Source organism: Pyxicephalus adspersus, chromosome 12, assembly GCF_032062135.1.
Source record: "Pyxicephalus adspersus chromosome 12, UCB_Pads_2.0, whole genome shotgun sequence".
Lineage (NCBI taxonomy): Eukaryota > Metazoa > Chordata > Amphibia > Anura > Pyxicephalidae > Pyxicephalus > Pyxicephalus adspersus.
In genome coordinates, this window is record NC_092869.1 from 18,392,280 (window position 1) to 18,419,036 (window position 26,757).

Consider the following 26,757-nt stretch of genomic DNA (forward strand, 5'->3'; position numbering starts at 1 on the left):
ACCCCTATTGCCCATTTTGTTATGAAGGCAAGCATCCGGCTTGGCAGTGAGATGCGACTGAACGAGCGCATATGACTCCAGCCCGCAGTAAAGCGGCTCGATATAACGGCGCGAAAGTACGCGCGACCAGCGAGCGCAGTTTTTATTGATAAATTAGGCCCAGAGTGTGGACAGCATTTGTAACCGGCATCTAGAGCTGAGTATTGGGCAGGCTGCAGCAGTAACAGCATGAGGAGGAGGAGGTAAGCCCTGAGACAGGTCAAGGACGGCAATAAAGATTTAGGCCATCACCTACATGGACAGTGTAGAAGCTGTAGCTACTGGAGACATTGCTGTGTAGCGGACTGCCTTTTCCTATCTGCTAACTGTAACTTTGTAAAATGCGGCATGGACAACATTGTTAACTGGTATCTGCAGCTGGGTACTGGGCAGGCAGCAGCAGTAACAGCAGTAGGAAGAGGTGATGGGCCCTGAGACGGAGTGTGGACAGCATTTGTAAGTGGCAGCATGTATAGCTGGGTACTGGGCAGGCAGGAGCAGTAACAGCAGAAAGAGGAGGCGGTGGGCTCTGAGACAAAGTGTGCACAGCATTTGTAACCAGCATCTAGAGCTGGGTACTGGGCAGGCAGCAGCAGTAACAGCATGAGGAGGAGGAAGTAAGCCCTGAGAAGGATCAAGGACGGCATTAAAGTTTGACACCATCATCTACATGGACAATGTAGAAGCTGTAGCTACTGGAGACATTGCTGTGTAGGGGACTGCCTTTACCTATCTGCTAGCTGTAACTTTGTTAAATGCGGCATGGACAGTATTGTTAACTGGCATCTACAGCTGGGTACTGGGCAGGCGGCAGCAGTAGCAGCAGGAGGAAAAGGTGGAGGGCTCTGAGACAAAGTGTGGACGGCGTTAGTAACTGGCATCTAGAGTTGGGTACTGGGCAGACGGCAGCATCAGTAACAGCAGAAGGAAGAGTCAGTGATCCCTGAGATGAAAGGTGAGCGGCATTAGGAACTGGCATCTAGAGTTGGGTACTCGGCAGCCAGCAACAGTAACAGCATGAGGAGGAGGCATTAGGCCCTGAGGAGGAGTGTGGACGGCATTAGGAACTGGCATCTAGAGTTGGGTACTGGGCAGGCAGCAGCAGTAACAGCATGAGAAGAAGGCATTAGGCCCTGAGACGGAGTGTGGATGACATTAGTAATTGGCATCTTGAGTTGGGCAGGCAGTACTGGGCAAGGAGCAGCAGTAACAGTGGGAGGAGGAGGCAGCGGGCTCTGAGACCAAGTGTGGACGGCATTAGTATCTGGCATCCGGAGGCGGGTACTGGTTAGGCGGCAGCATCAGTTACAGCAGGAGGAGGATGCGGTGGGCTCTGAGACGGAGTGTGGACGACATTAGTAACTGGCATCTAGAGCTGGGTACTGGGCAAATGGGAAATGCATACATTTTTAATCATTTGTGGATATCTAGCAAGTGCTATCACAGTTAAATATCTGTATTTGTTTCAGATAAATACATACACTTTTATGGGTTTTAGGATACATACCAAGTGCTATCAGAATAAAATATCTGTACTTTTTGGAGAGAAATACATACATTTTTCTGGCCTTTTGGATAGATACCAAGTGCTATCAGAATTAAATATCTGTATTGTTTGGAGAGAAATACATACATTTTTATGGATTTGGGGATATATAGCAAAGTGGGATCAGAATTAAATATCTGTATTCTATGGATAGAAATATAGAATTTTTTATGGTCTTTTGGGTCGATACCAAGTGCTATCAGAATTAAATATCTAGATTTTTAGGAGAGAACTAGAAATTTTTATGGCTTTGGGGATTTAAAGCAAATATATATTGCTATTTTATTGATAAATGAAGAAATGTTTATGTTTTTTGTGATAGATTGCAAGAGGTATCCTAAAATATGATACCTCTTGCAATCTATCACAAAAGCCAGAAGAATTTCTATATTAATCCATAAATTCTAATTCCACTTGCTATCTATCAAAATAGACATACAAATTATTGTATTTTTCTCCAAAAATACAGATATTTCAATATGATACCTCTTGTAATCTATCCCAAAAAAAAAAAAATTTCTGTATTTCTGTAAAAAAAATACAGATATTTCATTCTGATACCATTTGTTATCTATCAAAAAAGCTAAAAAAAAATTCTGTATTTCTCCCCAAAAAATACATATATATAATTATGATAACTCTTGCAATCAATGAAAAAAAAAAGAAAAATTTCTGTATTTCTTTAAAAAAAATACAGAAATTTAATTCTGATACCACTTGCTATCAAAAAAGCCATAAAAAACTCTGTATTTCTCTCCAAAAATACAGATATTTATTTATGATACCTGTTGCAATCCATAAAAAAACAGAAAAATTTCTATAAAAAAATATTTCATTCTGATCCCACTTGCTAACTATCAAAAAAGCCATACAAGCTTCTGTATTTCTCTCCAAAAATACAGATATTTAATTATGATACCTCTTGCAATCTATCCTAAATAAAAACAAAATTTCTGTATTTCTGTAAAAAAAAATACAGATTTTTCATTCTGATACCACTTGTTATCTATCAAAAAAGCCATAAAAATTTCTGTATTTTCCCCCAAAATACAGATATATAAATATGATACCTCTTGCAATCAATAAAAAAAAATAAACAGAAACATTCTGTATTTCTGTAAAAAAATACAGATATTTAATTCTGATACCACTTGCTATCAAAAAAGCCATAAAAATTTCTGTTTTTCTCTCCAAAAATACAGATATTTATTTATGATACCTGTTGTAACCTATCCCCAAAAGAATAAAAATGTCTGTAGTTCTGTAAAAAAAAAATACAGATATTTCATTCTGATACCACTTGTTATCTATCAAAAAAGCCATAAAAAATTTCTGTTTTTCTCTCCAAAAATACAGATATTTATTTATGATACCTGTTGTAACCTATCCCCAAAAAAATAAAAATGTCTGTATTTCTGCAAAAAAAAAATACAGATATTTCATTCTGATACCACTTGTTATCTATCAAAAAAGCCATAAAAATTTCTTTATTTTCCCCCCAAAAATACTGATATATAAATATGATACCTCTTGCAATGAAAAAAAACAGAAACATTTCTGTAAAAAAATACAGAAATTTAATTCTGACACCACTTGCTATCAAAAAAGCCATAAAAATTTCTGTATCTCTCTCCAAATATACAAAAATTATCCAATAATATATCCAAAAATACAAATATTTAATTATGATACATCTTGCAGTCTATCAAAATAAAAAGAAACATTTTTGTATTTCTGTAAAAAAAAATACAGACATTTAATTCTGATACCACTTGCAATCTATTAAAATAGCCAGTAAAAAAACCCTGTATTTCTTTAAAAAAATACAGATATTTCATTCTGATACCACTTGCTATCAAAAAATCCAGAAGAATTTCTATATTTCTGTAAAAAAAAGTACAGATATTTAATTCCGATACGACTTGCTATAAAAAAATCCAGAAAATTTTCTGTATTTCTATAAAAAATATACAGATATTTAATTCTGATACCACTTGCTATCTATCAAAAAATCCATAAAAACATCTGTATTTTTTATTGATAAATACAGATTTTTTTATGTTTTTTGTGATAGATTGCAAGAGGTACCTTAAATTATACCTCTTGCAATCTATCACAAGCTCCAGAAAAATTTCTATATTTATCCATAAATTCTAATCATACTTGCTATCAAAATAGCCATAAAAAATTATGTATTTCTCTCCAAAAATACAGATATTTAATTATGATACCTCTTGTAATCTATCAAAAAAAAAAGTAAAAATTTCAATATTTCTGTAATAAAATACGGATATTTAATTCTGATACCACTTGCTATCTATGAAAAAAGCCATAAAAATTTCTGTATTTCTCTCAAAAAACATATATATTTAATTATGATACCTCTTGCAATCTATGGAAAAAAAAAATTCTGTATTTCTGTAAAAAAATACAGATGTTAAATTCTGATACCACTTGCTATCTTTCAAAAAGCCATAGAAATTTCTGTATTTCTCTCCAAAAAATACAAATATTTAAATATACCTTTTGCAATCTAAAAATTTCTGTATTTCAGTAAAATAAATACAGATATTTTTATTCTGATACCACTTGCTATCTATCAAAAAAGCCAGAAAAACATTCTGTATTTCTGAAAAAAAACACAGACATTTTATTTTGATACCACTTGCTATCTCTCAAAAAATCCAGAAAAATTTCTGTATTTCTGTAAAAAAATACAGATAATTAATTCTGATACCACTTGCTATCTATCAAAAAATCCATAAAAATATCCGTATTATCATTGATAAATACAGAAATTTTTATGTTTTTTTTGTAATGGATTACAAGAGGTATCTTAAATTATGATTACCTCTTGTAATCAATCCAAAAAAAAAAAAAACATTTCAGTATTTCTGTAAAAAAAATACAGATATTTAATTCTGATACCACTTGCTATCAAAAAAGCCATAAAAATTTCTGGATTTCTCTCCGAAAAAATACAGATATTTAATTCTGATACCTCTTGCAATCTATGAAAAACAACAGAAAATTTTCTGTATTTCTGTAAAAAAATAGATATTTAATTCTGATACCATTGGCTATCTATCAAAAAAGCCATAAAAATTTCTGTACTTCTCTCCAAAAAATACAGATATTTAATTATGATAACTCTTGCAATGTATCAAAATAAACAGAAACATTTCTGCATTTCTGTAAAGAAATACAGATATTTCATTCTGATACCACTTGCTATCTATCAAAAAATCCAGAAAAATGTCTGTATTTCTGTAAAAAAATACAGATATTTAATTCTGTTACCAATTGCTATCTATCCAAAAGGACAGAAACATTTCTGTATTTCTCTACAAAATATACAAATATTTAATTATGAATCAATCAGCTCTGTTACAGTAGCCCAGTGGGTCCTGGCTTTGCATGTTGCAGATGTCCCATTTAGAGCTCAGGTATTCCTGCACCATGACTGAGTAGTGCTGCGGAGTGTCATTGGCTGCTGCCACCCATGCCGCTTAAGGTAGTTGTTTGGCTCCCATAGCTGGTGGAACTGCCATAAGGATCTCCTGTCCCTTACAAGCACTTCTTGGTAGTGTTGCATTTTAGGTCCCCTGTATTGGGTCAAGATGAGTTGTTGTATCTCAGGCTTGTAACGTGGATCAAGTAATGTAGCAATCCAATAGTCATCAGTCTTTGTTTTTATGTGTTGTATGCGCAGATCTTTGGCTATGCACTCCTGCATGAAGGATGTCATGTGGCTCAAAGTTCCTACAGCTGAGGTCATTCTGGACCCACACTCCTGTGGGTCGAACAAAAGCACAGGGTCATCCTCTTCCTCCTCCTCCGCCTGATCTTGCCATCCACGGAACATGCCGCCTTGTGTTTGGGTGGATGGATGCCATGTACCCTCAATATCCTCCTCTGCCCCTTCCTCCCCTTCTCCCATGCCTGCAATGTCCTCCTCATCCCCTTCCACCTCCTCCTCTTCCTGGATTTGTGGTGCACTATGCCTAGTAGGCACGCATGTCTGAGATGATGTTTAAAACGTCATCTCTTGATGCAGCGTGCACTCTGCATCGTGTCCTAGATCAACCATCATCTGTTCCAGCAGGAATGGGATGGTGATGGTGTCACTGACACAGGCCTGATCCCTGCTGATCATCCTGGTCACCTCTTCAAAAGATGACAATACAGTGCACAAGTCCTCAATTTGCAGCCTCTCCGCAGGGCTGAAGAAAGGTTGTGTAGTTATACGTCTGAAACGAACAGACTCTGCCACATAATCCACCATTGCTTTCTGTTGTTCAGTAAGCCGCTGCAGCATGTAAAAGGTGGAATTCCAACGTGTGGTCACATCACAAATTACCCAATGCACTGGCAGGTTCAGATTTGGCTGTAAATCAACCAGTCTGGCACTGGCTGTGTACGACCGGCGGAAATGCGCTGACAACTTTCTGGCCTTCAGCAACAGCAGCTGAAGGCTTGGGTAATTCCTAAGGAAGCGCTGTACTATCAGGTTTATGACGTGAGCCAGGCAAGGTACTTGTGTGACTTTCCCACAACGCAGGGCTGCCAGCAGACTGGCCCCGTTGTCACACATGACTTTGCCTGGCTGGAGTCTGTTGGGAGTTAGCCAAATGTCCTCCTGCTCCCACAAGGCACTTATAATGGCTGTGCCTGTGTGGCTGAGGGAACCCAGGCTTCGCAACCTCAGGACTGCGTGGCAACATCTGAATTGTGCACCAAAATAGCAAACTGCAGGTTGTTGCTGGCAGTGAACAGATGCTGCCAAATGGGAGGTGCTGGGTCTCCAAGGCAAAGTGTCCCAGGAGGTGGTTGAGGCACAAGAGTCTAAGGAGGAGGTGGAAGTGGAGGTTGAGGAGGGGATTGCATGGCCATGTGCTCTGGGCGGAGGTAGGTATGCAGGCCTTGCTGCAGCTGCTTCTTCCCCTGCTGCCACCAAAGTTACCCAGTGAGATGTATAGGAAATATATCTTCCCACTCCATGCTTGCTTGACCAACTGTCAGGTTGTCAGGTGCACCATGCCAGAAACTGCTGCAGGGCCATGGACAGATTGCTCTGCACATGTTCATGCAAAGCAGGAACACATTTTTCAGCAAAACACTGTCGCTTGGGCATAACGTACTGTGGGCTCACGCAGAGGAATGCATAATGGAACCCATTGGAGTCCACCAGCTGTTAAGGGAGGAGCTCTAACACAATCAGCTGTGCAATTGCCACATTGATTAGCCTTGTTTTGGGGTCATTTGGGCCATATTTCCTCTTGCGCTCCAGCATCTGGGGGATGGAAGGTTGGATGCTGCTAATTCTAACCACAGAAAGATTGGACGAGAAGGGGTAGAAGGTGTGGGGGATGGCAATGATGCCTGGTCTTGACTGCTAGCACTGCGACAAACAGCAGCCAATCTGTGTTGGAGCTCCTGTTCACCGCTGGTGGAGCCTGAAAAAGGTAATGCTCGGCTACATGCCCCACTCAAATTGCTCGCAGCAGCACGGGTAACTTTGGTGGCAGAAGGAGGAAAGGGAGCGGAGGAAGATCTAGCAGTTTGATGTTGCTTCTTGGGCGGAGGTGGTCGCACAGAGCTCTGTGCTTTGATCAGGTGTTCCCGCCAGGTTACCAAGTGGTGGCTTTTTAAATGTGTGCTCATGCAACTTGTTCCAAGTTTGGGTTTTTGCCTCGTTTCAAGTGTTGAGCACACAGTTTGCAGATGACCATAGTGTTGTCATCACTATGGACATAAAAAAATGCCGACACGGGCGAACATCTAACTGGGCCGAAAGGTGCTACCCAGATTCTCTTTTATATGCACATTTGTTATAAGCTCTGCATTGTTAGAAAGAACTAGGTCCAGCAGAGTATCATTTCTAGTTGGGGCTTCTTTAAACTGTGCCATAAAATTACCCTGTATTAAATTCACAAATTTCCTCCGTTTTGCTGTTCTTGTAGTGCCATTACTCCAGTCAATGTCAGGGTAGTGGAAATCTCCCATGATTAAAACACTTCCACTTTTTGCTGCTTTTTCTATCTGTGATAGTAGTTGATTTTCTATTTCTGCACTAGCACTGGGGGGCCTATATCAGACTCCAATAATTAATTGTGTGTTATTCAACGCCACTTTCAACTCCACCCATAAAGCCTCAACCTTATCGCTTGTTCAATCCGCAATTTCTTCTTTCACATTCACTTTTAGATCAATTCTCACCTACAGACAGGCACCACCACCCTTTTGTCTGACTGTTGTCTTTACGAAAGGGAGTATACCCAGGAATATTGACAGCCCAGTCATGCGAAGAACAAAGCCAGGATTCAGCAATACCAACTAAGTCAAATTCCTCCTCACTCATTAATGCTTCCAATTCCTCTATCTTGTTTGCTAGACTTCTAGCATTTGTGAACAGCCTCTTTAAACCATTGCTGCTTTTACCATTGTTGTTTTTTTTTTTTTAGTACAATTAGTACTGGACAATCCAATGTTTGTTTGTAACATAGAAAGCTTCTTACAATTATCCATAACCCTCCCCCCAAACTATCCCCAACCCACCCTCCACTAATGTCTGACCCCCGACTAACCTTTCTGCCACCCTATTTATTTGTCCCACACCCCTCTGTCCTAGTTTAAATATCCCTCCACCATTCCCCTAAATCTTTCCCCTAGCACAGCGAACCCCCCCTTCATTTAGGTGAAAACCATCTCTGGCATACAGGTTGTACCCCAATGAAAAGTCAGCCCTGTGCTCTATGAACCCAAACCCTTCCCTTCTACACCACGACTTAAGCCACGCGTTTAGCTGCCTAAACACTCTCTGCCTTTCCTGTGTTGCCCATGGCACAGGCAATATTCTAGAGAACATAGCCTTGGAGGTCCTTTTCTTCAGCTTGAAACCTAGTTCCCTAAACTGATTTTTAAGGAACCTCCGTCTTCCATCTATCTTGTCATTGGTTCCAACATGGACCAAGACAGCTGGGTCCTGTCCAGCCCCTCCAGGTAGTTTGTCCACTCGGTCCACCACATGCTGAACCCTGGCACCAGGGAGACAGCAAACCATTCGGTCCTCCTGATCATAGAATCCCCTATGACAACCAGTTGTCTTTTTCTTTCTTGCTGTGTTTCCTTCCCCACCACTACTAAATGTGCTGCTCTCCCGGCTGTTAGGGGTAGCAGTAACATCTAGATCAAATTGATGTGCAGAGAAACAGGAGTTTCTGGGTGATTTCAGTGAGGAACAAGGGGAGACATTCCATCAACATATAAAGGTGATGGAAGAAAGGTATCAGAGCAGATGAGATGGACACATGATAGCAGACTTACTGCTGGAGGCATCAAGTGATTGTCCTAATCATCAGCATAAAAGGAAATCATACAGAGTTTTCCAATGACTTCTTTGTTATTAGTTCTGTAAATATACTGAATATAGAATATATTGACATTCAGTATTTCATTTTTCAAATGTAATTTTGTATACATAGGCATATCTAGTTTAATTTTGCTTATTTGTCATGTTTTATTAGTTTTCTATGAGGGTATTATTGAGGTCATTATTTCAAAAACTAGAGCCAATCTGGCAAAACCAATACCATACATGGAATCTGTGCATCAAGTATAACCTAAAATGACTTTAATCTGTTTGGCAAGAAAATGTTTGTTGACCAGTGTAATTTGTCAGTATTGCTTCCTTGTGGGTCACTATGTATGACATCTAATCACATGACCATTTTTTATTTGTTAGCTATAGCTGGCCCTCTAATACTCCTAAAGAAGTTTCTTTGAAAATGAGTAATGTACTAAAGAAGTTACATGTGCTGGTTTTTCAACGATCAACAAATCAATTGTGGTGACAAACATGAAATCTGCATCTCTGGTTGCTGTGTAGTCTAAATACAAAAGTTATGGCTATCAGCTACTATTAGTTTGTTGATAAAAAAAAATTTACTTTAGAAAAAACATTTTGTTACCCCAATTTAATGTACAGTGCTGTGTAAAATGTTGGCGCTATATAAATCATGTTTATTAAAATTAAAATTTTATTATTAAAATCCTGTTTTTAAATGCAAATAAATGAAATATAATGTTTTACACTCTGTCCGCTATGCCTTAAAAGCCCCCCCCCCTTTTTTTAAACTTTACCTTAAGGGAATGATTACTACTAGTAAAACACATGGACATGAATAACTGATTCACTGTTTTGCAAATAGTGCCCAAAGTAACTTTGAATATTATTTTACTAATAGGATTAGTATCTATTTCTTGTCTTTCCCATAGGGATTTTGGGGTAGCTAGGGATACACTAACTTTATTATATTTAAAATATTGTTTTTTTTAATATTTTTGCAGCCGTTTAATTCTCACTGCAGTATTTTAAATTTTCTTTTACAATTGTTGTCCCTACACAATGTAAAATATATATGAAATATTCAAATACTGTACTTGTTTTAATCCTATATAAACTTAGGATGAAGGCAGTATTCAAGATTCATGTTTTGGTGTCATGTAAGATATATTAGTAGTAATGGATTGTGAAATATTATCATTAACCAAAGTAACAAACTGTAAGCAGTTGTTAGACTTGCTATATGCACAACTGGTCTAAAAACATAATTAGGATAATTTGAATATTGATAATGGTTATCATTGCAGAAATTTGGGAATCCTATGATTAAATATCGATCTATCCAAATATCTATCTATATTTTAATAAATGTTTACAAAACTGTCATCAATATTCACATATATACTGTATATAGGGAGGCAAGAAAATAGATTATGGTTTGGACATAAATATGCAAACTGTGGAATATGCATTATACTGTGAAATTGGCGGTCAATCAAATTAGATTTGCTTATTCTAGCATTTAAAAGAAAAACATTTAAGTATGATGTTAAAGTTATGTTTTACAGTTTACCCATAGCTTCTGTATGAAGTATTAAAGCATCATGGCTTTGAATATGGCACCTTGAATACACTTTTCGTCCCTCAATTTTCTCCACATAGCTGTCTACTAGCAAGGTGCATCCCAGAGGAATAGGCCTGTCAAGGAACATGTTACAACGTAAGGTATTTGCATACAGTACATTTATATTAGTTTGTAAATAAACATGGGAATTACTTGAGATAGTTGATGTTGAGGTTGGCTGTCATGACACTGCCACATGTGTACACAGCTCCTGCTCCAGCTGTGCTGTCAATAATGGTTGCAATGGAGCCCCCATGGGCATACCTGAAGGACATTTTTAAAAAATCATAACCAAAACATTAAATATTGTTAAATAAAGCCGAGTGAGTTTCCAGCATACAGGTAGCCCCTGAGTTAAGGTCATCCGACATAAAACGACTCCTAAATACAAATTTGATGGGCTTCTCGCTTGCGTGTGTGCAGGAATGGGGTGGGGGGATGGGGGGCAGTTTGCATGACTTGCACAAGAAATCTTTTGGTTGTAACTCTTTAATGACCAAGACAAACTCTGCAGTTGTTTCTTTTTGCATATCAAAGCACATCTTGCTCCAGAAGGTAATGAATGTCTAGGCTCCAAGTTTTTTGTTTGTGATTAACACACAGTGAGGATTTTATAAAGTAACTGACACCACACTGTCTATTAATATGTTGAAACAAACATCTGTCCTAATTGCATTTAATAAAATAATGTACCTGTTCCGACTTACATACAAATTCAACTTAAGAACAAAACTACAGCCCTTATCTCGTACGTAACCCAGGGACTACCTGTATATATGGTTAACATAAGACCCCATAAATTAAACCATATCCATCACATATTTATCATTTTTTTTTAGTAAAGATTAGAGATTAGATGAAATCATTTTCAGATTTTGTTTTAACGACTAAGGAGGTTTCCTCTAATGTTCTGTTAGGAGTAAGGGAAAACTCCTGCTTTCAACTGTTCTCAAAATAGGTGAAGATTTTCACTGTACTCCTGTAATGTATAATCTGTCTCAGTGAAAGTCAAAAGTCAACAGTGACAGTCAAAATGCAAGAAAGGGTATATTACCAGTTCCAAAGAATTCCAAATTTATTATACTGTTGAGAGTACATAAGCAAAGACACTATTGGATTGTAATTCTTATATGATCATAATGAAATCTAGTGTCTCAGTGTTTAGTGCAGCAAACTGCATTGCATGCAAAGGCTAGTTGGTAATGGTGTTATAGACAGGGTTCTATGGCTGATAAAGCTATTTTGTCTTTAAAATTCACAAACTAAAATGCAGACACAGTTGAATGGCTATTAATGGCTATTAAAGGCAATCTTAGAGGTAAGTCATAATACTATAACCCACCCCAAATTTACAAATACCATTGGATTTAATTCTAAAATGTATAAACCAAAGTTAAGGTAGTAAAAATAAAAACAAATATACAGCAAAACAACAAGTAAAACAAAGGTATGCAGTATTGCCCTCTCATATCTCTTCTCTGTCCCACAGGGAATAAGCCCTACCCAGGCTGCTTGCCGAGAGGCTAAATCCAAAAGATGAATCTCCCCATTATCTCTCCCCCGCTGCCCTGGCAATCTCAGCAGCAGAGTCATAGGCAGCAATAAGCCCTGTTACAACAGGTCATAAATTTCATTCTACAACCCACTAACTTGTCATTTTGCAATTTCAGTCTACCATAGTAAGGTTGAAAAAAGACTTATCCGTTAAGTTCAATAAAAAGTCTCTTTTAATGCATCATTCCAATTAGTCTAGCAATTTACTCTTATTGCCCCCAAAGCAACGATCTACAGTTATTCTTATGAATATTTATAGTAGGTTATATATTTTTTTCACATGGCTACACATTTTTTTCATATGTTTTTGATATCTATCTGATATCTTGAACTATATTATGCCAAAATAAAATGGCAAACAGTATATCTACCTGAAACTGTATAGTGACCTTTTGACAAAAGCTTTTGTTAGCAGAAATCAATATCTTACCCTGGGGGTCCCTCAAGGTAGGGGCCAGGCTGGAATAGACAGACCATTCTTGATTCTGCTTTGTTATAAAACATGCAATACTCAAAACCAACTCCATCTTCATCTATGTTTCTGAGGAACATGCGTTTGCCTATTCCTGTCCCCTGAAGATCACCTGAATTTTAAAAGAAAGTGAAAACTAGCTGGGTGAAAATAGTTTATCTGTTTTATGACAACACTCATTCTGTAGAACAGTCATGACATTTAATTTGCAGGTAGTATAGGCCCCCAAATAATTATATATTAATAATAATATAAATATAATATATATAATAATAATTATACACCTCCTATGTAAGCCTCCTTTCTCCCCCATATGATTCGTTGTGCTGAACGGTTTAACTCTTGTTACCAGAGGGAGAGGACTTTTGGCACCACCCTCTCTGTGATAAGTAGGAGTCCCGATGACATCATGATGGATTCCTCTCTCCCTGTGACAAACAGAGAAACATGCGCAGCTTGATCCTTCCTAGATACACGTAAAAGGTATTTGGTATTTCCCAGTTCTAATCTCTATCTTTTATTAGGAATATTATCTAGATACACAGTATACTCCTAGTTGGTTCATTTTTGAAATATAGACTGCTTCCCCCTTCCCACCCCCCTAATTTGTTCTTCAGTGACAAAATTACCTGCTATAACCCTTTACCTATAATCACACTCAAAACAAACGTGTAGTTAATTTATTAATAAGTGGAGAAAACGTATTAATACCTTTCCCTCCTCTACGACATAATTATACAAACCCTACTTCTGTTTAGTAAATCCGTCCAAAAAAAAAAAAAAGAGACCCTGTGATCTATGAATCCTTATCCATATCATATTTAAATTTGTGTAATTTATATAATATCTCTCAGTGATATATAGGGTGAGAGGAAAAAGCCTTCCCTACTTCTCCTTTTAACCATTATTCATTCCCTATTGTTTCAATCTTCATTACTTCCTAAACTTAAGAATACAATAAGAATTCACCTTTCTTTTCCACTTTATCTTCTACTGGTAACACTGCGTATTTTCCTATCATTTCCATTTTACTTTATCTAATTATAATAAACTTTTCCTACTTTCTCTTTACCACTCAGTTAAGCATGACATATATACCCAAATACTCTTAGCATATTACATATAACATCGACAACCACTAAGACACAAAGACCAAGAAAGGACAGAGGGCAGGCCGGCTGACAATCCCACATATGAAAAGGGAACATATATTACAGCCTACATAATTATTAATGTGACTATATGATCAACATTGACCGATCCCAGCCATTATTCATATAATTCCCAATGCATGGTGACCATATTTTTTGAAATTTAGGAACCAAGGCAGTAAATATAACTCTCATCTTTTCATTCACCAAAAACCGAGACATTTACATTTTTAACTTGTTGCACATTGGGGGTTTTAGACCACCATGCTTTGGCCAAAACCATTTTGGATGAAGTGAACAGATACATTATCAATTTAAATTGAGCATTAGTACAAAACAATGGTTTCAAACACAAAAGTGCCTCTGCCGTTTTTTTTAGGAAATGCACGACCCATCAAAATATAGGCTAATTGATATACCCTCGTCCAAAATGTTCTTATTTTAGGACACTCCCACCATATATGATAGAGAGTTCCTTATTTATTACATCACCTAAAACATTTACCCCCACAGGTTGGCTTGAATTTAGTAAGCCTAGATGGGACCATATACCATCTTAACATCAATTTATAATTGGTTTCTACCGCTGATGCATTAATGCTACTATGGGCCACCGCAAACCATATCTGATTCCAGTCTTCCTGTTGCAGTGACATACCCATATCTGCCTCCCATTTAGATATATAAGATTGTATGGCCATACTTGTTTGAACTAAAGTATTATACAGAGCTGATAAAACTCCTTTTATCTTTACATTCTGTACACACAGTCTCTCAAACCACGTCATAATATTAATTCCATCAGTTAATCTCAGCATAGTTTGTATAAAATCTGGAGATACCTAAAGTGTTCCTCAGGTGGGGTTTCATATTTTTCTCTGATCTCGCTAAAAGAAAGAATCCCTGCCATGTTAGTAAAATGACAAATTCTATGTAAGTCCTTTTCTACCCACCAAGAAAAACGCCTCGGTTCCTCCAGACCAGGAAGAAACAATTGGTTCCCAATTATAGAACATACTGGGCTATGACCAGAAATAAAGTCCCCCGTATATTTAATAGAGTCCCATATTTTAATGTATGTCTCAGTATTGGATTGGTGATGTGGTGCCATTGTACCTCTGGAATCCAGAGTATTGCATCTACTGAATTGGTGCCACCAATGCTTTCTCAATGAAAACCCATTTAGGAATATTCTTTTGGGCATGATATTGTAACAGGGGAGTAACTTGGGCAGCTTTATAGTATGCACTCAAATGCTACACCGATAGGCCACCCATGCTGTCTAGGAAATCGTGGGCGCTTTGCCCCCCAAATATATTCTAACATTTTACTTTGTAGCATTTTTAATACATGATTAGGCATAGCTAATGGAAGGACTCTTATAGGATATAGAAACTTTGGTAACTAGCACATCTTTATAGAAGCTATGCGGTCCCACCATGAGATTTGATAACGTTTCCATGTTTCTAATAAACCGATCAGATGTTTCACCAAGTCAGGGATATTGACGCTATACAAAAGATCATATGATGAGGGAATATATATACTTAAATAGCTAAGTCTTTTTATTTCCCATTGAAAGGTAAAGGATTCTTTAAGCAATTTTACTACTTTTGTTGATAAATAATATTAGGAGCCTTACGTTTTGATTTGTTTAACTGCAGCCCTGAGAAGGCCTGAAAACCCTATATTACCTTCATCAAACTGGGCATAGTTACCATGGGATTCGTCAGACTAAGGAGAATATCATCTGCAAAAAGGTAGAGTTTGTGTTGTTCCCCGTTTATCTCTATACCCTGAATGTCAACATTATTTCGAAAAGCTATAGCCAGGGGTTTTACTGCCAATGCCATTGCCGAAAAGCAATGGCGACAGTGAGCTACCCTGCTTGGTACCCCTGCCTATAGAAAAACGTTTTGAACGGTAGCCCATATATTGTATAAATGCCTTAGGGGAGTCATAGAGTGAGGAAACCCATTTACAAAAGTTCTCTCCAAAGCCCCATTTGTTTAATAATGATATAAGATATGTCCATAACACCGAGTCAAATGCTTTACTTATATCCAAATTCAGTAAAAAAATGTGCTGATGTCTTATTTTGTTTAGCTTGTTGAATTAAATGCAATATCCTCCGTATACTATCTCCCACTTGTCATCTGGGTATAAAACCCATTTGGCCAGCCGACACTAAGTCACCCAAACTATCTTCCAATCAGGATGCCAGGATTGTCGCCAAAATCTTTGCATCCAGATTAAGAAGAGATATCGGCCTATAATTGGACCATCGCGTCAGTGGAGGGTTTTGGTAACAAACAAATGGCTGCTTCCAACATACTTGAATCAAGGGCTTCCTCTTTCAGAATCCCATTGAATGTCTCCACCAGATAAGGTCCCAGTATTTGCTGGTGTTTTTTATATTATACTGCTGTAAACCCATCAGGTCCTGGTCTCTTATTGGTGTTTAATCACTTCCGACAAAGTTATAGAGGCTTCCATGATTTCTATTTTATTAGCAGTAATTTTTGGAAGATTTATAAACTGAAAGAATGTTTCCATATTGAAAGAATGAGAAGTTTGGTACAGTTTTTGTAGATGTTCATAAAATTCCTGCAAAATATGTATTGGATTACTAGTGGGACAAATCCTATTTACCCTCAATCTATAGGTGTTTGGGCGTCTTTCCGAGTACCTCAGACTATTTGCCAAAAATGTATGCATTTCATTACTATATCTATAAAAGGTATTATTTGACCTTCTCAACGTTTTCTCAGCAATAGATGCTGTGCAGAGATTCAATTGTGTATGGATTTCCTCCATTTGTCATCTTATACTCTTATTTAATAAAGCTTTTTACTGCTTTCTCAGCTTTTCATATTTAGATTCTAACTCCATTACTTTTGCCCTACGTTTCTTTTTAATCTGTGAGCTATCTGTATGAGTCGTCCCCTTACCACCGTCTTATGCTGTTGGTTTAAAGAAAAATACTCAACCAAAATCCCTTGTACTTTTTGATCCACCTCAGGGTTACTGAGCAAAGAATCATTAAGTGACCATCTAAACATATAAGACTTAGGAAAAAGGGAAGACAATGTAGCCCAAACTGCGTCATGGTCTGACCATGAAATCGCCAAAATATCACAAGATAAAACCAAAAGCAATGCTTTTTGATGTATTAAAATATGGTCTAAACAGGTAAATAGTTGGTGAGGAGGAGAAAGATATGTATACTCCGGTTCTTTAGGATGTTATTCCCTCCACATATCTGACAACATTTCAGGTTTCACCAAATCCTACAATTATTTTGATAATGTATTATCCCCAGATACAGCAGAATCCATAAATATTTTTTTCTTGTCCATACTTGGTATTAGAGGTACATTGGTGTCACCACACATCATCAAATAACCTTGCACATTTTTAAGCACCAAAATCATCAGCTGTTTAAAAAAGGCAATTGATTCCCATTAGGAGCCTAATAAGACACCAATGTCACTTTAGCGTAATTTAATGTTCCAACCAATAATCAAGTATCGACCATCTTCATCCACCACCTTTCTATCCAATTGAAATGACACTGTTTTCCAATAAGCACCCCTCTTCGTTTTCCTGCTGCATTAGCTTTGAAGACAGTTGGGTAGGCCACATGAAAATGTTTTGGGCAGGAGGAAGTAGAGAAGTGTGTCTCCTGTAAACATATTACATCTGCTTTACGTGTATGAAAATAACGAAAGGCTTGTGACCTTTTAACTGAGGAATTAAGACCTTGTACATTGAGAAAGAGTATTGAAATTACCATTTCTCTATATTTTCTAAACAATTCATATATACCCTTTTCCTGTCACAAACAATTATGCAATAGGCCACCTGCCTTACACCAGAAACAAAAGGGAAAATATACAGACTAAGACAGGGGTGACACCAGAGAGACAAGACACTAAACATTATGCATAATATATACACCCAGGGTGTGCGGAGTGGAGACCTGCTCTCACCCCGCATCCTCCCTTTCTGATAATACAAAAATGCAATATAAACAAGAGAAGACAGAATCTTTCCTGTCGCCCCAAAAATGTCGTCAGGCATATCCCCTAAATAAATTTCAAAGGATATCCCTGGCAACTGACAAAAGAGCGCAGTGAGATCTACACCAGGACCAAGGCACATTTATAAATACTAGTTAACATCAAACCATTCTCTAAATATTGAACTAACCATTTAAAGAAAATTATGCTCCTAGCAAATACATAATTAGTATCCCAAATAGGCCAGTAGATTTTTATCCAGATTTATCAGAACATTATATCCATTTGAAGAGGGGCCTTCATACATTTTTGACCAACATTATTTCCATAACCCCTAAGTACAGCAAAAAGAGAAAAGAAAAAAAAGGGAGCACAAATGAATTAGGTATTCAAGTATTGCTCTGAGAAAGTCTCAAGCGTTTAAGTAGATCTGTGACCTTACGCTCCTTCGTCCTCTTTTGATGGTGTATTTTAGATATTCGTGGTATTATAGGGTTAGGATTTTCGGCATGGCCTGATTTCTCATATTGATCACAAGCATAAAGTCCCATTTCCTGAAACTGATTTCTGGCCTCCTCTAATGAAGAGATAGCTTGTAACTTGCCCCCATATGTAAATACCAATTTAAAGGGGAAGCCCCATCTATAGGGGATCTGCTGATTCTGTAAAATCTGTACAAATGGTTTCATCTCTCTGCGATGCAATATCGTTTCTGAAGTCCATAAAAAGCTGATACTTATGACCTTGAAAAGTGAGGGGTTCCTTCTTTCTGGCTGCCTTCATTATCGCATCCTTGTCATAGGGGTAATGCAGCTTAACCACAATGTCCCTTGGTGGACCATCAACTTTTGGTTTTACTAATGTGCGGTGTACTCGATCCAATCGTAGCTTTTCAACTGCAATCTCAGGACATATTTCACAAAAAATAGCAGTCACTGTTGTATTAGGATCAATTATGCTTTCTGGTAAGCCACGTATACGGAGATTGGAGCAGCGAGCCTTATTCTCATAATCCTCCATTTTATGATGTAAAAGCTGTACCTCCTGTTTCAAATACTCAATATCCTCTTCATGCCCCTCCAGGACAGTGGTAACATCATCTACTCGCCCCTCAAGTTGTACTGTACGCTGGCCCAGCTCTCTTAGCTGCCTTGTAAAGTGCTCTGTAATTTTCTTAGTAGTACTCTCCAATGCTGTGTGTAACATTAACTGAAATTTTTCCAAAAGGCTTTCTGAATCTGAAGGCTGTGATTGTACAACTGGTTTTGAAGGCAGGCTCCCTGTATACATCTCTGTTTCACTAGAGCACTCGCTCTTTTCCTGACACACGTGAATGGAGTAATCCACATCTTGGCTCTCCTGCATGCTGAGGCTGCCTGTGTTAACACACGCTGCTACCGGCTCTTACCGTGAGTCGGCATCTGAATTCCTCCAACCGCAAGCCTCCCTCTGTACTGCTCCTCACTCAGGGAGCCTCCCGATGCCAGAACCGCCGCTTGATGTGCCCACTACAGCCCTGTTGGTCCCGGTGTAGAGCGGAGCAGGCTCAGGACTTGCCCATGCACCCCTAGGCAGGTTTTCTAATACTGAAAGCCCCTTGACTAATGCTTAATCACTATCTTATCACTCTCTTAAAGCGTACCTAAACTCAGGATTTCAACTTTACATAAAAGGGTAGACGACCCTTTTATGTAAAGTAAAATTCTGTTTGTTTTTTTTTAAGTGCTTTAAAAAAAGGGTGCAGCACCACCCTCTAATTCTTGATTGTGTAGGTGATCGGGAATGAATGAGAGCGCAAAGCCTCCCGGGATACCTACATCACGCATCCCAGGAGCCTTTTGGGTGCTCCTCCTGAGCATCTCAGGCAAGTACAGAAGGAGCCATTTTGTGAAAAGGGGAAAAAAATTGCCAGTCTTCCGCATGTGCAGTGAGATTGGCAAGTTTTTTTTCCCCATCTACATCACCCGATCTCGCTCCTAGGTCAGGTGACGTAGGAACAAGAACCCAGAAAAAGAAGAGAAGATGGTGGCGTTCGAAGTGCCGCCTCGAAGACGGATGCCGGGACGACAAGGGACCCAATGGAAGACACCTTCGGACCAATCGACTGCCCTGCGGGATTGAAGGTAAGTGAATTATTTTTTTATTTGGGGGACTTTGAGTTTAGTTTCTCTTTAACCCATGTGAGGAAGTACACAGATTATCTAACTGCCCGCTAGTTTTAAGCCCCGGATTATTTCCTAGGACATCTGCTTCTGTGGTAAGCCTATTTACTCTTCTACCATTTCCATAATATATAACCCTATCATTGTTGTTAATACTCTCCCATAAACAAATTTTATATAAAGGGAGATTTAAATCCCTCCTTATAAATATTGAACCTTACCACAAACCTTACTAATATATTTTTTTTCACAGACCCCTTTATAGAGTTCACTATATTGAGGAAATTTCTATCTACCAAATTCCACTGACCTGGGTTTTACACAATAGGTCTCCCAAGAGGACTATTCATTTTTCTACTGCCACCAGGGATTAACTAAGAATCATTTGAAACTACACATCGTGTACCTTTATTACTACCACCTAATAACTGTAAGTGACTTCAATACCACTTTATTTTTTTTAGAACATCTTAAGTTTTTACACCAGTTATATATGTGCTTTTTTCATACTTTTATTCAATTTTATTTAGCCTCATGGGAAACCACCACACAAAAGTAAGTTAACTCCAATCTTTTGATAGTAAACATCCTAATTCTATTTCATTACAAATACAATATAAAATGTATTATGTTATTTGATGACCAAGGTGTTTAAGAGTACAAACTTAGGATATATTTTGAGGTACTATGTTTTCCTTTACATAATGATGATAATTATTACATTTGTTTGCATATGCACATTAAGTACAGCAGAATACGTTAATTATATATACTGGTAGGATATTGTTTTATACCTATATACATCATGTTTATAATTGCTATTTTGTGTACCAGATCTAGACCATGTTCCATAATCAATACACCTCAGGAAGCCAAGTCGAAATGCGTCGGGTATATAAAATTTAGTCGACATGGTCATATCTATTTTGTAAATGAAATTACATCCAAACCCCAATGAATTGGTATAATGGGCTTTGGATGTAAATATTTGAAACCATGTAATTATGTATGAAGATTGTCTTTTTGAATACACAATTATAACATTCATTACATTCTAGACAAAAAAAAACCTTCTCTTCTCTTTCTTTACTCATGAACACTAGATACCTTGGGGTGGGGGGGGGGCAGCCATCTTTTCTAAGAGAACCATTGCCTATAGGTAAAGACACAATATACTTATTCTAGGCACCAAAATAATTTAATGATAAATATCATTAAAAATAAAACATTCTCTAAAAAAATTTTGAATAAATGAGATTGGGGATCACTGATTTTAAACACCCTCACTCTGTATTATCTATTTGCAAGTTAAATAATAATGTCATAATCAAGTGTTTCGCAACCAGAGTTCTGTGAAACCCTAGGGTTCCTCCAGAGGTTACATAGGGTTCTTTGAGCCGTTAAAAATTTGCACCTCTCAGGCCAGTTACCACTGACACCAAGACCTTTTTGACTATAAGCGTGCTATTCTTTCCACTGGCTAGCAATCTAAGAGTTATTCTTCTCACTGATACCCACACTAGAGTTGTGGATATAGTAAATATAGCAGGGGTTCTCTGAAGGCCTGAAAATATTTCAAGGGGTTTACCCATGGTAAAATGTTTAAAAATACTCTTATATTCTCTACTTATTTCCCTGTGAAAAAACTCAGATCGGAACATGCACTGGAAAATGAAAAGAAAAAGGTAAAAATAGAAATGTTAGTTAGGAAATGCTAACATTTTTATGAATTTATTCAAAATTAGTAATTATACCTGCTGATTCTTTAAAGACAAACTAAACCTAAAATTGAGCATGGTGGCTTCTTAAAGCAATCAGGTTGATAAGTTATAAAAAACAGTGTATAGAAGCCATGTGGTAGGCCTGTTTCATGGGCTAAATATGCTTGCACACTGCGCTACAGCATATTTTCTCTTATCTCCTGATTCATCTGTTGGGAAGGTCACTCATGTGTGAGCATGTAACTTCCAAAGTAGGAAGAATTTAAGATAAAGGTAACCTTTTTAATTTACAATATCAACATAGCCTGTTTGAAAATTTATCATGTTCAATTTAGGTTTTAGTTGGACATAAATGCACCTACCATCACCAGCTTCATAGGTCTCAGTGGTATTTGTGACTATTCGAATAGTTCTATTGAAATTCTTACCTTCTAGATGATTTACTGTGGTGTTATGGGAAGGAATTCTCCTCCACAGGCCAGTATTAGTAAGATCCAGGAATTTGTCATACAGATTCCGCAGGTTTGGACCCCAGGTGGCATTGGGCAAGCCAAAATCACGTAGTCCCTCAGTAGGACAAGTGCTGCTAATCTAAATAAAATAAAGCTTTCCGTGATAAAAAACTAAGCCTAAACAGCAAATATTAGTTATAAAATACAGTGTCAAAGTATATACTACATGTTGATACAAACAAGTTACTCACTGAGAAGTGGCAGGTCTGTAATCTGGCAGTTGGCAGCCGGGTGAGTGTAAAGATGGTAGGATATCTCTGAAAAAGCCTTGAATAGCTTCTCAGCATTGTCATAATCATTCCTGTCAGGTATTTGAAAATAGAGAATCTGGAAAAGCACACAAATATTTTATTAACTTATCAAATCCTTTTATTTTTTACTGTAGAATGACGGACTTGTTAAAAATAGCAACAAAATTCTTCCCAGATTGATTAACAGCAATACCTACTGGTCTAGGATCTTTGCTGAAGTCTTTCCTTCTTGGTTTTGTGTTACAACACACCTAAGATGTGGTGCAGTAGAAGGAGACCTATATCTTGGTTTTGGAACTACCCCTTAGTTAAAAGATTTAATACGCCACTTGGTGAACTACCTCCAGCTGTCCCGGACATGAGCACTATTGGAGGCTCTAAATGAGAAACAGTTTCGGATAGCTAAGGGCTGTGGCAAAATGCTGACTATATCAGACTAGTTGCTGATTTTTTGATGGGAAAGTCAACATCCAACTGCGTTCCCCAGTGTTATCGTTAGTAGCCAAGAAAACTATACCACACAAATGGATACGGGTAGAACCTCCTACCCTTGGTTTATTCTTAGAAAAATTGAGATTGTTTTCCAAATGCAATAGGGGAAAAAAGATCAGAAAGTGAACTCTGAATTTTTTTGATGTCTGTATCGTATATAAGAGATGAGCGAATTTCTAAAAAATTCACTGATTATTTTGCCCTTCCTCTGATCTGTCAGAACAATAACCCCAAAAAAAACGCATTTGCTCAATAATACATCAGTATTTCTAATGCCAAAAAAACAGGAGTGGATCCAAAACAGAGATGACACGTGAATGGAATATTTGCATGTCGCCTGTGTTTTGTGCCCACTCCTGCTTTTGGCTACCAAATCAAAAGCCAATTCTGATGGGACCACACAGGTCTTACAGCTGCTACAGAGATAGGATCCATTGTGCGTCCCTTTTTCCTTCCTTCATGATAGATCAGAAGAAGGGTCAAATAAATAGTGATGTCATCCAGGCCTAAAAGGCAAAATAGTGGCCCAGTCATGGAGTGGGGAGGGAGGGAGAACAGCTTGAAAAGTCAACAGAGTGGCACAATGACATAGTGGTGAGGTGGAAGCAGCATGAGGAGATCACAGAGTGGCCCAATGACAGAGTCTGGAGGTGGCGGCAGCAACAGGAGGCCACAGAATGGCACAATGACAGTGTGGAGGTGGCAGCAGCATCAGGAGGCCACAGAGTGGCACAATGACAGAGTCTGGAGATGGTAATAGAATCAGTAGGCTACCGAGTGGCACAATGACAGATTGTGGAGGTGGCAGCAGCAGCAGCATCAGGTGGAGGCCACAGAGTGGCACAATGACAGAGTGTGGAGGTGGCAGCAGAATAAGGAGGCCACAGAGTGGCACAATGACCAAGTGTGGAGGTGGCAGCAGCATGAGAAAGCCACAGAGTGGCACAATGAAAGAGTGTGGAGTTGGCGACAGCATTAGGAGGCTACAGAGTGGCACATTGACAGAGACTGGAGGTGGCGGCAGCATGAGTAGTGGAGGTGGCGGCAGCATCAGGAGGCCACAGAGTGGCACAATGACATAGTGTGGAGGTGGCGGCAGCATCAGGAGGCCACAGAGTGGCACAATGACATAGTGTGGAGGTGGCAGCAGCATCAGGAGGCTACAGAGTGGCACAGTGACAGGGTGCGGAGGTGGCGGCAGCAGCAGCATCAGGCCGAGACCACAGAGTGGCACAATGACAGAGTGTGGAGGTGGCGACAGCATCAGGAGGCTACAGAGTGGCACACATGACAGAGAGTGGAGGAGGCAGCAGCAGCAGCATCAGGCAGAGACCACAGAGTGGTACAATGACAGAGTGTGGAGGTGGCAACAGCATCAGGACGCCTCAGAGTGGCACAATGACCGAGTGTGGAGGTGGCAGCAGCCTGAGGAAGCCACAGAGTGGCACAATGACATAGTGTGGAGTTAACAACAGCATCAGGAGGCTACAGAGTGGCATAATGACAGAGTGTGGCGGTGGCAGCAGCATGAGTAGGCCACAGAGTGGCACAATGACTGAGTCTGGAGGTGGCGGCAGTATGAGTAGGCATCAGAGTGGCACAATGACAGAGTCTGGAGGTGGCGGCAGCATGAGTAGGCCACAGCGTGGCAGAATGTCAAAGTGTGGAGGTGGCAACAGCATCAGGAGGCCACAGAGTGGCACAATGACATAGTTTGGAGTTGGTGACAGCATCCGGAGGCCACCGAGTGGCACAACGACAGTGTGCGGAGGTGGCGGCAGCGGCAGCAGCAGCATCAGAAGGAGGCCACAGAGTGGCACAATGACAGAGTCTGGAGTTGGCGACAGCATCAGGAGGCTACTGAGTGGCAGAATTACAGATTGTGTAAGTTGAGGCAGCAGCAGCATCAGGCGGAGGAGGTGGAGGTGGCGGCAGCATGAGTAGGCCACAGAGTGGCACAATGACAGAGGGTGGAGGTGGTGACTGCATCAGGAGGCCACAGAGTGGCAGAATGACATAGTGTGGAGGTGGCTGCAGAATCAGGAGGCCACAGAGTGGCACAATGACAGAGTGTGGAGGTGGCGGCAGCAGCATCAGGCGGAGACCACAGAGTGGCACAATGACAGAGTCTGGATATTTTTATTGTAAAAACAATCAGAATAAAATACATTTCACAACATTTACAACACTCCACACACAAACACTTCTAGAACAAAATCAAAGTCCCACCATTCTTGGCTGTAATAAAGAAAAAATAAATAATCAGAATTTTTCCTGGAGCAGAATTCAGAGATTCACATTTTTCCACAATTCAGCATTAGTGTTGGTCGAATAGCTCACTATTCGATTCGACAGCTATTCGGCCGAATATAGCAAAAAAATTTCCTTCAGGCACGTTTTTGAGCGTTATCTTAAACGTTGCTTGCAACATTTAAAAAAATCTTGTCTCACCCCTGCCTCTACCCATTGATGAGGGGGAAGCTCTGAGCTTCTCTGTATAAAGATTTTAACCAATCTACAAAGAGTTCTGGGATGCCATACTTCAGCAAAGCTGCCCAGAGGTAGTCATGGTCCACTCTGTCAAAGGCTTTGGCCCGATCGAGACTGACAACATATTTACCATAGCCAAAAACTTTACATCTCTCAAAGATCTCCCCTAATGAGATGACAGCTCCAGAGATGTTTCGTCCTTTCACCGTACCAAACTGACTGCTTGTCAGTAGTGATGAGGAAAGACTAACCAGTCTAGAAAACAAAATTTTAGCTAGAACTTTCCTATCGACATTTAAAAGGGCTATAGGCCTCCAGTTCCTAATATCAGTTGGTTCTTTGCCCTTTGACAGTAGGACTAAGGATGACAATCTCATGGACCGGGGCATCAAATGCTTTCCTAGACAACTCTTATAAACCTCCACAAGAATAGGAGCCAGAAAATCTCTAAATTTCTTATAAAATTCGGCAGTTATGCCATCAGGACCCGGTGCTTTCCTCTGGAACAACTTGTCTATGGCCTCTTTGACCTCCGCTACCATTATGTCTGCTGTGAGGGGGGAAAAGTCTAAATTATTTGTGTCAGGACCTGGAGTTGTTGCCAAGAACTTGGTCATCCTTTCATTATCTAAATCCTTTTTCTGGAATAAGACGGCATAGTATGTTTTTACAACTTCTAGGATTCCTGCACGGGAGTCCTGTAAAACCCCATGGGAATCCATGAGACCAGTTTCTTCTCCACTCTAGCCCTGCAATTCTCAAAGGGATCTGGTGTTCCTGGGGTCCCGTAATCTCTTTCAAACTTTAAGGAGTTGTATCTGCTGTACTGATATTGCTTGATTTCAGATTTTAGCTGGTTTATCTTTTCCCCTGCCACCACCCCATCTGAGTAAATGGACTCCAACTCTTTCTGTAATCCCAGGTAATGCCTATATTTACCTTTTCCCCTATTGGCTGATAACCTCTTTATTAGAGAAGTGATGTCCTCCTTGACATCTTCCCACCAATCTGCATTAAATTCATAGAAGTCCTGCTTATCCATCTGTCTCTGCAGGTGACTTTCTACTTCTTCCTGTACAAGCTGCTCCTCTAAAAGGCTGGAGTTCAGTCTCCAGAGTCCCCTACCCATGTCCGGGCGCTTACTTCACCGAGGACAGGCGAGTCTCCTGCAGGAAAAACACATCTGCATCCAGGTATCTCAGGTGTTCATATACTGCATGCCTACTTCTTTGAATTTTCATACTGTTCACATTACTGGAAACAATACTTAAAGAGAACTCCGCCATCATAGTGCAGAGGAGCAGAACAATTACTCTAAACATGGCAAATCAGAGTCTGAATCCCCATTGCTGGTTTCCATGACTGATTGCTCCATT

General features: G+C 39.1%; 1 protein-coding gene across 1 annotated transcript in view; it reads right to left on the minus strand.

Moving 5' to 3' along the window:
* Window positions 1–26,757, minus strand: part of LOC140342505 (acyl-coenzyme A thioesterase THEM4-like) — an 82,182-nt gene that overhangs the window by 47,364 nt on the left and 8,061 nt on the right. The window contains exons 2-6 of the mRNA XM_072428714.1: window positions 22,340–22,475; window positions 22,065–22,227; window positions 12,539–12,692; window positions 10,708–10,818; window positions 10,504–10,628 (exon numbers count right to left, since the gene is read on the minus strand). Coding sequence (XP_072284815.1) covers window positions 10,504–10,628; window positions 10,708–10,818; window positions 12,539–12,692; window positions 22,065–22,227; window positions 22,340–22,447 — 661 coding nt within the window. The 5' untranslated portion in view covers window positions 22,448–22,475. The remainder of the gene's footprint in view (window positions 1–10,503; window positions 10,629–10,707; window positions 10,819–12,538; window positions 12,693–22,064; window positions 22,228–22,339; window positions 22,476–26,757) is intronic.